Raw genomic sequence first — 12,648 nt, 5'->3', positions numbered from 1 at the left:
ATAATAATATAGCATACTATTTTGCAAACATGGAGATCACCAGATATCTGAAAAGGAAAATCATTAAGGGTGATTACCTTTGGGGAATTGGGCTGGAGTTGGGGTGAGTTGAGGTGGGAGACTCTCGCTTCTCTCTTTTAGCACCTCAGTACTATTTAACTATTTGGGATATGGGCATGATTACATTGATTCAATATTTAAAATTTTTGAATAGGAACTTGTGAAAAGGAAGGCTTCACCAAGACAGAGGCTTTCAAGAATGAGTAGGAGTTCATCTAGAAGGAAGAGGAAGGCATCCCACAGAATGTGGGACTGCATGAGCCAAGGCACCGGAGCCTAGAAGTGGAGGATACACCTTGGTGATGTCCAGTCCTCTACTGTGACAAGGGCATCAGGTGTATAGACAGGCTGGAGCAGAAGGTAAGGTGAAAAGGTGAGCTGGAACTACTAAAAGAGTCTTCTCAGTAATGCAATGGAGTTCGGACTGTAAGCTCCTTGAGGATAGGAACCATGGCATTTTTATTCCCCTGTGTCCAATACAGAGCCTGGCCCACAGTAGTTGCCCAATAGATGTTTTCTGAATGAATAAGAAATATTTGGGGGCAATGAGGAACCATCAGAGTTTTTAAGCAGAGCAGTAGCAGTACTTATTTTTAGAAGATGGCTTTGAACTGAAAAAAGATAAGTTGAGATTGGAGAAACCAAAAGCAGGGGATGAATTAGGAGACTATTATGTGAAAGCCGATATAAAACAGGATAGTGACAGTGGGGACTGAGATTGGAAGATCTACTTGAGAGATATGAACAAGGCAGAAATGGCCATGAGGGATAAAGCAGAGGGATGAGTCCAAAATGGCCGTGAGATTTCTAGCTGGGGAAACCAGGTAGATGATGGAGCCATTGATTGACACAGGAAATTAGGGAAAAGGAACAGGTTGTAGAAGTGGGATCATAAACACAATTCTGTGCATACTGAGTTTGAAAGACCCAAGGATGATGTTTATAAATTGTGGGTCTTGAACCACTGATGGCTTATGAAATCTACTTGGTGAGTGGGTACAAATATTTTTTAATGAAATGGAACATGACAACTTTTAAAGTGCATCACATGTGGCAAAGTTTAGTGCTGTTTCATCGAATTTGGTTTCCATAGCATATATATGTAACTGACATAAAACCTCTTTTCTGCAGTATGTCAAAAAAATAGTTTGAGACCCTTTGCCCTTGGGTACCAAGTGGTGTGTGAAGTCAACTTATCCCTGCTCGAGAGAGCCACTGTGCACATTTTCCAGCTCTCTCTGCAGTGACTTCATGTGGGTGGCTTGAATTCAGCAAATACTCCAAAATGTGATTTTTCTCCCCTCTAGTGAGCCAGCACACTGAGTGGTTAGTTATACAGGTCTGAGGCTCAATATAGAGACCTGGGCAGAAGTCATTTATTTAGAGATAAAAATACTGAGAGTGCATGGAATTGATATGGAGTGTTTTTAGACAGGGTAGTGGTAGAAAAAATTCTAAAGAACAGTCGCATTCATGGAAGGTATGAGGAAGAGGAGGTCGTGAATGAAATCGTGAGGTTGGTCAAAGTGAGGATAGAAAATGGGAGAGAGGAGCTTTACGGAAGTCAAGAGAGAAAGGAGTTTAAAAGATATGATCGACACTGTTGATTAAATAGAATTGACTAAAGCAAGGGCTGTGGGATTTCCCAATCAGGAAGGCATCGGTGACACCTAAGACCAGTTTGAGTATAACAGAGGGGTTAAGGCAGGGAGTCAGTAAGGAATAAAGGGTACAAAGACAATATGTGTCGACTACTTTTAAGACATTTTATGGAAAAGAAAAGACACGTGGCTATAGTTTGAGTGAAAGAAAGCACGAAGAGAGTGAAAATCTGGGGAATGGCAATGAGAACTGCCTGAGGATGTTTGAATCTTTCTGAGCCCCATGGTGGCTGGAATCCACTCCTTAGTCATGGATTCAGTCTGTCTGGTGATGTGCTTTCCCTGGTGATGTTTGCCAGTCCAGGAACTAAACAACAGAAGAGGGCTATCTGGGCTTGGAAACTGGGAGAGCAGACTGGCCAGGGGCAGTGAAAAATGAGGGAATTGTTGTTAACGGAAAAAGAATTTTTAGATGGAAATCCAAACAAAATAAAGGAGAAAAATATAGAATACGAGGGTTCCACCATAACCCCAACCTCATTAGGTAATTATTTAACAACTTAGTACATGTCTTCCAGATACTTTTCCAGAGGTAAATGTGTTAATTAAGAGGGCTGAGTCAGACAGACCTGGGCTCGAATCCAGTTCTACCTTTACTAGCTCTAAGGCCCTGGGCAATTTACACAGACTTTAAACCCCTCAGTTTCCTAAGCTGTGAAATAGAAATAATAATATCATCTATATCACGAGGGCTCAGTGAGTATTAAAAGAGGTAATGCATGTAAATTGCCTAGAACAGTATTTGGCAAGCAGAACGAGCACCTGATACATAGATATGTACCTATATATCTATACATCAATACACACATATGTATATATACACATACACCTATGGGAAAGAGATTTCATGTCCATATTACTATACGACACACATATATACTCACACAGCTATGGGAAAGAGACTTCATATCTATATGACTATACATATACGTAACATGAATAACCAGGAAGAACTGAAAAATATTGGTGATTTGAGTGGGTTGGAGGAAACTACCCTGAGGCAGCGTGATGGAAGTCGGGTAGAAGGTCATGATCGAGAATGGAATCTGAAACACAAGACCTCAGAGGTGAAGCACTTCCAGAGGACGGCAGGTCCCAGATGGCCATGCCTCTAAGTTTCAAAAGTGGAGAAGGGATGAAGAATCTTTTATTCAGTATTTTAGCCAATTCCAAAAGTCATCATCCAATGCCAAGCCTAGGCTTCATTCCTCCTTGGCAGGTCTTAATGCCTTCTGTAGACTTGGTTTACTTGTGACTTGGAACTGTGGCTGTCACAAGCGGCTTGTTTGTATTCATTCAGTAATTGGACTCTAAGATCTGGCTTGCCAAACCAGTCTCCAGGACATTTTTCTTTGCCTGAGTCATTGATAACACTGCTACTAACCCCAATCAAGATGTAGGAGGCTTTGTGCGAAGTCCAAGGCACCCGGTGGCGCTGTGATTCACAGTTACCTGGCTCCTTTTTTCGGTTGCCAAGTTATTTGATTCTACACTCACAGTGTCATCCATATCTTCCTTCCCGTTCCTACTGTTACCACAGCTAATCAAGGTCCTTAAAAGCTCTACCCTTGACAATTACAAAATGTTTCTTTTGTTTGTGTGAGTTATAAGTGCTCATTCAACTAATCTAACTACAAAGTATATTCTTTTAAGCTTTTCCCCATATAAACAAGTACATACATATAAACTAAATTATTGGTCACTTTTGTAATATTCTATTTTTTTGAATTTTTGAACTTTATTTTTTTATACAGCAGGTTCTTATTAATCATCAATTTTATGCACATCAGTGTATACATGTCATGTCAATCCCAATCTCCCAATTCATCACACCCCACCCCCACCCCCTGCTGCTCTCCCCCCTTGGTGTCCATACATTTGTTCTCTACATCTGTGTCTCAATTTCTGCCCTGCAAACTGGTTCATCTGTACCATTTTTCTAGGTTCCACATATATGCATTAATATATGATATTTGTTTTTCTCTTTCTGACTTACTTCACTCTGTATGACAGTCTCTAGATCCTTCCACGTCTCAACAAATGATGCAATTCCATTCCTTTTTATGGCTGAGTAATATTCCATTGTATATATGTACCACATCTTCTTTATCCATTCATCTGTCGACGGGCATTTAGGTTGCTTCCATGACCTGGCTATTGTAAATAGTGCTGCAATGAACATTGGGGTGCATGTGTCTTTTTGAAGTATGGTTTTCTATGGGTATATGCCCAGTAGTGGGATTGCTGGACCATATGGTAATTCTATTTTTAGATTTTTGAGGACCCTCCATACTGTTTTCCATAGTGGCTGTATCAATTTACATTCCCAGCAACAGTGCAAGAGGGTTCCTTTTTCTCCACACCCTCTCCAGCATTTGTTGTTTGTAGATTTTCTGATGATGCCCATTCTAACTGGTGTGAGGTGATACCTCACTGTAGTTTTGATTTGCATTTCTCTAAAAATTAGTGATGTTGAGCAGCTTTTCATGTGCCTCTTGGCCATCTGTAGGTCCTCTTTGGAGAAATGTCTATTTAGGTCTGCCCATTTTTTAATTGGGTTGTTTGTTTTTTTAATATTGAGCTGCATGAGCTGTTTATATATTTTGGAGATTAAGCCTTTGTCCATTGATTCGTTTGCAAATATTTTCTCCCATTCTGAGGGTTGTCTTTTCATCTTGTTAATGGTTTCCTTTCCTGTGCAAAAGCTTTTAAGTTTCATTAGGTCCCATGTTTTTATTTTTGTTTTTATTTCCATTACTCTAGGAAGTGGATCAAAAGAGATCTTGCTGTGATTTATGTCAAAGAGTGTTCTTCCTGTTTTCCTCTAAGAGCTTTATAGTGTCTGATCTTACATTTAGGTCTCTAATCCATTATGAGTTTATTTTTGTGTATGGTGTTAGGGAGTGTTCTAATTTCATTCTTTTGCATGTAGCTATCCAGTTTTCCCAGCACCACTTATTGAAGAGACTGTCTTTTCTCCATTATATATCCTTGCCTCCTTTGTCATAGATTAGTTGACCATATGTGCGTGGGTTTATCTATGGGCTTTCCATCTTGTTCAATTGATCTATATTTCTGTTTTTGTGCCATACCATATTGTCTTGATTACTGTAGCTTTGTAGTATAGTCTGAAGTCAGGGAGTCTGATTCCTCCAGTTCTGCTTTTTCCCCTCAAGACTGCTTTGGCTATTTGGGGCCTTTTGTGTCTCCATACAAATTTTAAGATTTTTTGTTCTAGTCCTGTAAAAAAATGCCATTGGTAATTTGATAGGGATTGCATTGAATCTGTAGATTGCTTTGGGTAGTATAGTCATTTTCACAATATTGATTCTCCCAATCCAAGAACATGGTATATCTCTCCTTCTGTTGGTATCATCTTTAATTTCTTTTATCAGTGTCTTATAGTTTTCGGCATACAGGTCTTTTGTCTCCTTAGGTAGATTTATTCCTAGGTATTTTATTCTTTTTGTTGCAATGGTAAATGGGAGTGTTTCCTTAATTACTCTTTCAGATTTTTCATTATTAGTGTATAGGAATGCCAGAGATTTCTGTGCATTAATTTTGTATCCTGAAACTTTACCAGATTCATTGATTAGCTCTAGTAGTTTTCTGGTGGCATCTTTAGGATTCTCTATGTATAGTCTCATGTCATCTGCAAACAGTGACAGTTTTACCTGTTCTTTTCCAATTTGTATTCCTTTTATTCCTTTTTCTTCTCTGATTGCCGTGGCTAGGACTTCCAAAACTGTGTTGAATAATAGTGGTGAGAGTGGACATCCTTGTCTTGTTCCTGATCTTAGAGGAAATGCTTTCAGTTTTTCACCATTAAGAATGATGTTTGCTGTGGGTTTGTCCTATATGGTCTTTATTAGGCTGAGGTAGGTTCCCTCTGTGCCCACTTTCTGGAGAGTTTCTATCATAAATTGGTGTTGAATTTTGTCAAAAGATTTTTCTGCATCTACTGAGATGATCATATGGTTTTTCTTCTTCAATTTGTTAATCTGGTGTATCACATTGATTGATTTGCGTTTATTGAGGAATCTTTGCATCCTTGGGTTAAATCCTACTTGATCATGGTATGATCCTTTTAATGTGTTCTTGGATTCTGTTTGCTAGTATTTTGTTGAGGTTTTTTGCATCTATATTCATCACTGATATTGGTCTGTAACTTTATTTTTTTTACAGTATCTTTGTCTGGTTTTGGTATCAGGGTGATGGTGGCCTCATAGAATGAGTTTGGGAGTGTTCCTTCCTCTGCAATTTTTTGGAAGAGTTTGAGAAGGATGGGTGTTAGCTCTTCTCTAAATGTTTGATAGAATTCACCTGTGAAGCCCTCTGGTCCTGGACTTTTGTTTGTTGGAAGATTTTTAATCACAGTTTCAATTTCATTACTTGTGATTGGTCTATTCGTATTTTCTATTTCTCCCTGGTTCAGTTTTGGAAGGTTATAGCTTTCTAAGAATTTGTCCATTTCTTCCAGGTTGTCCATTTTATTGGCATAGAGTTGCTTGTAGTAGTCTCTTAGGATGCTTTGTATTCCTGATGTTTCTGTTGTAACTTCTTTTTCATTTCTAATTTTACTGATTTGAGTCCTCTCCCTCTTTTTCTTGATGAGTCTGGCTAATGGTTTATCAATATGGTTTATCTTCTCAAAGAACCAGCTTTTAGTTTTATTGATCTTTGCTATTGTTTTCTTTGTTTCTATTTCACTTATTTCTGCTCTAATCTTTATGATTTCTTTCCTGCTGCTAACTTTGGGTTTTGTTTGTTCTTCTTTCTCTAGTTCCTTTAGGTGTAAGGTTAGATTGTTTATTTGATATTTTTCTTGTTTCTTGAGGTAGGTTTGTATTGCTATAAACTTCCCTCTTAGAACTGCTTTTGCTGCATCCCATAGGTTTTGGATCGTCGTGTTTTCATTGTCATTTTTCTCTAGGTATTTTTTGATTTCCTCTTTGATTTCTTCAGTGATCTCTTGGTTATTTAGGAACGTATTGTTTAGCCTCCACGTGTTTGTGTTTTTTACGTTTCTTTCCTTGTAATTCATTTCTAATCTCATAGCACTGTGGTCAGAAAACATGCTTGATATGATTTCAATTTTCTTAAACTTACTGAGGCTTGATTTGTGACCCAAGATGTGATCTATCCTGGAGAATGCTCCATCCGCACTTGAAAAGAAAGTGTAATCTGCTGTTTTTGGATGGAATGTCCTATAAATATCAATTAAATCTATCTGGTCTATTGTGTCATTTAAAGCTGTGTTTCCTTATTAATTTTCTGTTTGCATGATCTGTCCATTGGTGTAAGTGAGGTGTTAAAGTTCCCCACTATCATTGTGTTACTGTCAATTTCCTTTTTTATAGCTGTTAGCATTTGCCTAATGGATTGAGGTGCTCCTATGCTGGGTATATATATATATATATATATATATATATATATATATATATGTACATGGGTCTCTCACTGTTGTGGCCTCTCCCGTTACGGAGCACAGGCTCCGGACGCGCAGGCTCAGCGGCCATGGCTCACGGGCCCAGCCGCTCCGCGGCATGTGGGAGCTTCCCGGACCGGGGCACAGACCCGTGTCCCCTGCATCGGCAGGCAGACTCTCAACCACTGCACCACCAGGGAAGCCCATTATACCCATTCTTTAGATGAGAAAGATGAGGCACAGAATTACTGAGAGTCACACTGCTAGCACTTTTGAGTAGGAGTGGGAAGTAGTACTGGGAAGAGGTTTGAGGCCAATTAGCCTATGTCAGCCCATGAGCTTAGCGTATAATCCTATAGGCAGAAAGGAACCATTGATAGTTTTTGGATAGGGGATTGGCAAGCACTAACCACAGTAGCTAAGATCCAAATACACACTCAGCAGGGCGTACACATGAAGCAACCCTGGATGCAAAGGTATGAGGTAAGAAAGAAACTAAACCATCAGGAACCCTATGGAATCACTCCCTAGGAATAAAGTATTGCAGAGAATTTCCTAAGTGGCATGCTTTTCCCACAGTTGTTTTTTTGGTCATGGAATTGACCAAACTGTCCGACATGACAAAACTCCACCAAGCTGTAGCTGCTGGGGACTACAATTCAGTGAAAAAGATTTTGAAGAAAAGTTTCTGTGGCCCAGACTACAAGGAAGTGGACTGGAATGACCGAACCCCACTTCACTGGGCTGCGATCAAGGGTGAGTAGGCAACGCCTATGCAGATCCATCCCTTCGAGACCACTGTTCATGAGGTTCCCCGTTGGTAGTCGGTGTGGGGTAGTAGAAAGAACATTTCTTGGGAGTCAGATGAATGAATGGGGGCCATTACAATCCTGGCACCTCCACTTATTAGTTGTAGCACCTTAGGCAAGTTATTTAACATCTCCAGGCCTTAGTCTATCCGTCTGTATGATGAGAGCAGTAATGCTGCCTTGGAATCTCGTGGTGAGGATTCAGTAAGGTAGCGAATGTGCACTGCCTAGCAAGTAGTGACTCTCAATTAATGTTAGCTTTCTGCCCTCTTGAGGGCAGAACGGGAACTTTGTCCTGTTCATGGCTGGGGCACGCCAAACAAGGCTCAGTTATAGAACTGGAGGAGGGTCGCGGCAAAAAGTCAGCCAAGGGGCTTGTCAAGACCTTCAGCCATAGAACACCACTGAAGAATGTTAGGGAAGTGTTACAGTCAACCTTGCTTTTAAAAAATTTGTTTTGACTCCCGTATGGCGAATGGGTTGGCGGGAAGCAAGCCTGGCTGCAGAGACGTCAGTTGGGAGAATTTTCCAGTACAAAGTGATGGGAGCTATGCTAAAGCACCTGTCAGTGAACATTTGCTATGCGCTGGGCTGTGTACGTTACGCCTGTGATTCTTTTTTTTTTTTTTTTTTTGCCGTACGCGGGCCTCTCCCGCTGCAGAGCACAGGCTCCGGACGCGCAGGCTCAGCGGCCATGGCCCACGGGCCCACCCGCTCCGCGGAACGTGGTATCTTCCCGCACCGGGGCACGAACCTGCGTCCCCTGCATCGGTAGGTGGACTCTCAACCACTGCGCCACCAGGGAAGCCCCGCCTGTGATTCTTTTGTGCTTCACAAGAACTCAGTAAGGTAAGTGAATACATCCTTAATTGGCAAATGAGGAAACTGAACCTCGGATGTTTGTTTCTCATCTGGGATGCCATGGTTAGCAAGCGGTATTTATTGTCAGGTATAAACCCACATCTCTCTGACGAGAAAACCTGTGCTCTTAATCTGTGCTAGCTTTCATGTAAGTGGGACTTGATGTATTTTTTATTGAGATGTCATTGACATACAACATAATATCAGTTTTAGGTATATAGCATGATTCAATTTTTGTATATATTGTGAGATATCACAGTAAGTCTAGTTAACATCTGCCACCATACATAGTTACAAATTGTTTTCCTTGTGATAACTTTTAAGATCTACTCTCCTAGCAACTTTCAAATATGCAATACAGTATTATTAGCAATAGTCACCATGCTGTACGTTACATCCTCATGACATTTATTTTATAACTAGAAGTTTGTACCTTTTGTACCTTCACCCATCTTGCGCCCGCCCACAGCAACCACGAATCTGTTCTCTGTATCTATGAGCTCCGTTTTTTTCTTTTCAGATTCTATGTATAGTGAGATCATATGATATTTGTCTTTCTCTGTCTGACTTATTTCACTTAGGATAATGCCCTCAAAGTGCGTCCACGTCGTTGCCAAGTATTTGGTTTTGCAGTCGGCATGGAGACTGCCGAAAGCAGAGTGAGCCTTAGGGGTGTTAGCACAGGTCAGGGTAGAGCGACTTGGAAGAAAAAGCAAGATTTCTGGGCAGGGTCTGCAAGAATGGACGGGAGAGGAGGAGAGAACTGATTTACATAAATAACACTAACACAAGATAGAAAGTGACAAGGTCAAAAGAGCAGGTCAGAGGAGGGAGGCTTTGTGGTCTGAATACGGAGAGGTCACTTGCAGCTTGTTGGGGGCACAAAGGCTGAGCGACAAGCAGGTTTGCCGTCCTCGGAATGAACTGTGCTTTTTATCATGCTTTGCGCTTACAATACTGTTTGCCCTGCCTGTATGATCATTTATCCTCTCAAGTTTCATTTGTCCTCATACTGGCTCAAACCTTATCTCCGTGAATGGGCTTTCACCAGTGTCCTTAAGCAAGTCACATACTCACCTTTGGCCTCATATACAAAACAGTGTTTTTGTATGCTTCCCATCGTCCGTGTGTGTATGATGATCGATTCATCTATTTCTCCATCTATCACCTGTTCTAAGATTCTGTAGCTATCGTCTAACTATTCTTTACATAAATCCATCTATACATACAATACGTACGTGATTATAATTTTATTTTCTTCCCTACCTGTTTTTGTACTTTAAATTTTTCTACAATGAACAGACATAGCTTTTACAATTAGGAAAAAATGCAATTAAAAAATAAATGAAGGAAAACAGCCTCCCCATAATATGCAGGTTGCTCTGTTGATGTGAGCACTTTAAAAATGAGTAGGGGGGCTTAGTGGTGCAGTCACTGTCATTAAAACTGACAAGCACTTCAAACTAAGTGCTTGTTTTTGATTCTATGGACATCCCACCCGGGCACCGTTTTTCTCCACCTCGGAGTAGTTTCTTTAGTGTCTGAGACCTCCCTAAGTGTACACTTGGAAATGCTTGAACTTGGCCGCCTTTCTCCTCGACTGGACGGCGGAGGTGCCCAGGCCGCATGCAGAGGGCAGAGGAGACGCCCCTCCGCAGGCCGGGCAGGCTGTCCAGTCCACGGGCATTGGGGGTTGAGAGCTGGTTCCCCTCTCCTAGGGCTGAGCCCCAGTGCCGGGACCACCGCCAGGCCACCAAGCAGAAGGGGCTGCAGCTTGATCAGCGGGATGAAGACTGGGATGCCAAGAAGAGGGAGTTGGAGCTGTCTCTTCCTTCCTCAAAGCAAAACACTAATAAGAAAAAGAATAAGACTCGAGGCCCCACCAGGCTCAGCAATACCAAGGACAGGAGAGTGTGAGAAGGCTGGCATCCCAGGAACTGGAGCTGGGCTTTCTGGCAGGAGACTTTCCTTGGCACCAGACTAGGTGTTGTTTGGTGTGTGTTGTCCTGACATGATTTTACTCCTAGATCATTAATTACCCACATGGCTTCTACCGATAGCTCCTGACTTGTTGTTCAGTCTGGAAGTCTGGCCTGGGGACTCTCTACATGGGCTGTCTCCTCCTTGCCCATACCTGCTGTCCCTAAGTACTACCAAGAGGGGACAAACGTCAGCTGTTTGCATTTTTGTCACCAGTGATTTGCACTGTCAGCATCTCCTGAACCCCTATATGCAATTATAGCATTTCAGGGGCAAAGAAAAATCTTCTCCTAAGGAAACTTGGTTGTTTCGATGAAAAAAAAAAAGTATTGTAACAACAAAACCTCAGAAATTTCCAACATTCTCAGGTCAGTTAATCTATGAAAAAAATTATTTGTTGTCACATAGACCAAGCAAAGAGGTGAAGAGATATAGCTCTGAGTTTGCAGCTATTTTTCTTTTTTTTTTTTGCTTGGGGAAGAAGCCCACAGTCTCAGTAGGGCCATTTTTACCAATGATCCTTTCTACACAGGAGAAACAATTTGGACAATAGACTAGCTCAGTGAGAAATAAAAACCTTAATTTTATTCCACTTAATAATGAGAGCTAGCATAAAATAATGGAACATGTAATTACAACTCTACTTGGTCAACTGTATATTTTAGGAAATCTAAATACAGATCAGATATTTCCAATGAAAATATTGTATCCAAATTGAGATATGCTATAAATATAAAATGCATATCATATTTTGAAGACTTAGGACAAAAATGTAAAATAGCTCGTTAATAATATTGATTACATATTGAAATGATAATATTTTAGATATTAGGTTAAATAAAACATATTACTAACATGAATTCTACCTTTTTGCTTTCAGTTTTTTAAAAAATGTGGCTAGTAGAGTTTTTAAAATTATATAGGTGGCTTGCTTTTTTCCCCCATCAGACAGCACTACAGTAAAAACCAGACAATAGTTAGAGCCTCTACCAGGCAGCTGGCCTAGTGTACTTGAAGTGGCACTTTCTAGGCTTACTAATTTTTCTGCCTAAATCAATGTGTTTAGGCGCCAAACATCATCTTAATTACACACTCCTCAATGCTTATGTTAATACAGGTCATGTTTAGTTGAATTTTCTGAAATAAACAAATGCTTGAGCGTCTTATAGGAAAGCAGTATAGGTGTGGAGGGTGCCTTGTCTAGCGTTTATCCATCCCGAGCATCAATTTCCTTTCTCCAGTCTCTGCAATTCACAGGGATGGTTCCTGCTTGCCATCCTTCAATCAGTCCTCAACCAGTGGCAACAACTCCAGCTGGACCAATAACCATCTTCTCCTGGCAGTATGAAGGGGGAGCCCCTGGGCCCGCTGATTCTGGGGGATGAGGCTAAACTCAGGGGACATGGGGATCTCCGACTTCTTTCCTGACTCACCCTCACACACACATTGCCCTTGACCTCTGTGCAGAGTTTCCATCCTCTCTGCAAGTTCACACTTCTCCCCCACCATGAGCACAGCCCATGCAGAGGCTTGTGGGCCAAGGGAGAAGGGAAAGGGGAAACGGGGAGCTGGAAGGAGGGAGAGGAGGGAGGGGGAGGGGTGGCAGTGTGTGGAAAAGGGCCCAGGCTGCACCACTGAGCCTCCCACCTTGGCAAAAAAAAAAAAAAAGGTCCTTTAGTTTTCCCCTTCGTCACTCATATTGAGCCTTGTCTTCTCATGGGGCCCCCTCACTGATGGCCCGCCCACAGATAAGCCTCCTCCCTCACTGGGTCCCCATTCCCCTCACTGAGCCCTCTGCTGATTCAGAGACCTCAGCCCGCTCAAGGAGCCGCCGTTTCACAATTTCCCT

At 41.4% G+C, this 12,648-nt stretch overlaps 1 protein-coding gene across 1 annotated transcript; it reads left to right on the top strand.

The window, feature by feature from the left end:
• Positions 1-276: 276 nt before the first annotated feature.
• On the top strand, positions 277-11,648 carry ANKRD66 (ankyrin repeat domain 66). Its single transcript, XM_073810215.1, has 4 exons — positions 277-433; positions 7,729-7,905; positions 8,620-8,773; positions 10,520-11,648. The coding sequence occupies exons 2-4, from the start codon at positions 7,743-7,745 to the stop codon at positions 10,734-10,736; spliced, it is 534 nt and encodes a 177-aa protein (XP_073666316.1). The 5' UTR covers positions 277-433; positions 7,729-7,742; the 3' UTR covers positions 10,737-11,648.
• The last annotated feature ends 1,000 nt before the right edge of the window (positions 11,649-12,648 follow it).

Source organism: Tursiops truncatus, chromosome 10 (genome assembly GCF_011762595.2).
Source record: "Tursiops truncatus isolate mTurTru1 chromosome 10, mTurTru1.mat.Y, whole genome shotgun sequence".
NCBI classification, from domain to species: Eukaryota; Metazoa; Chordata; class Mammalia; order Artiodactyla; family Delphinidae; genus Tursiops; species Tursiops truncatus.
Note: the sequence above shows the minus strand (reverse complement) of the source record. Positions and strands in the feature narration are given on the sequence as shown.

Excerpts from the sequence above, each read along its gene's own strand:
- ANKRD66 (XM_073810215.1), top strand. The coding sequence starts at position 7,743 with ATGGAATTGACCAAACTGTCCGACATGACAAAACTCCACCAAGCTGTA. Across the intron at positions 7,906-8,619 it reads TCACTGGGCTGCGATCAAGG|AGCACAGGCTCCGGACGCGC; the intron begins GTGAGTAGGCAA and ends CTCCCGCTGCAG. Across the intron at positions 8,774-10,519 it reads CCACCAGGGAAGCCCCGCCT|CTGGTTCCCCTCTCCTAGGG; the intron begins GTGATTCTTTTG and ends GGGGGTTGAGAG.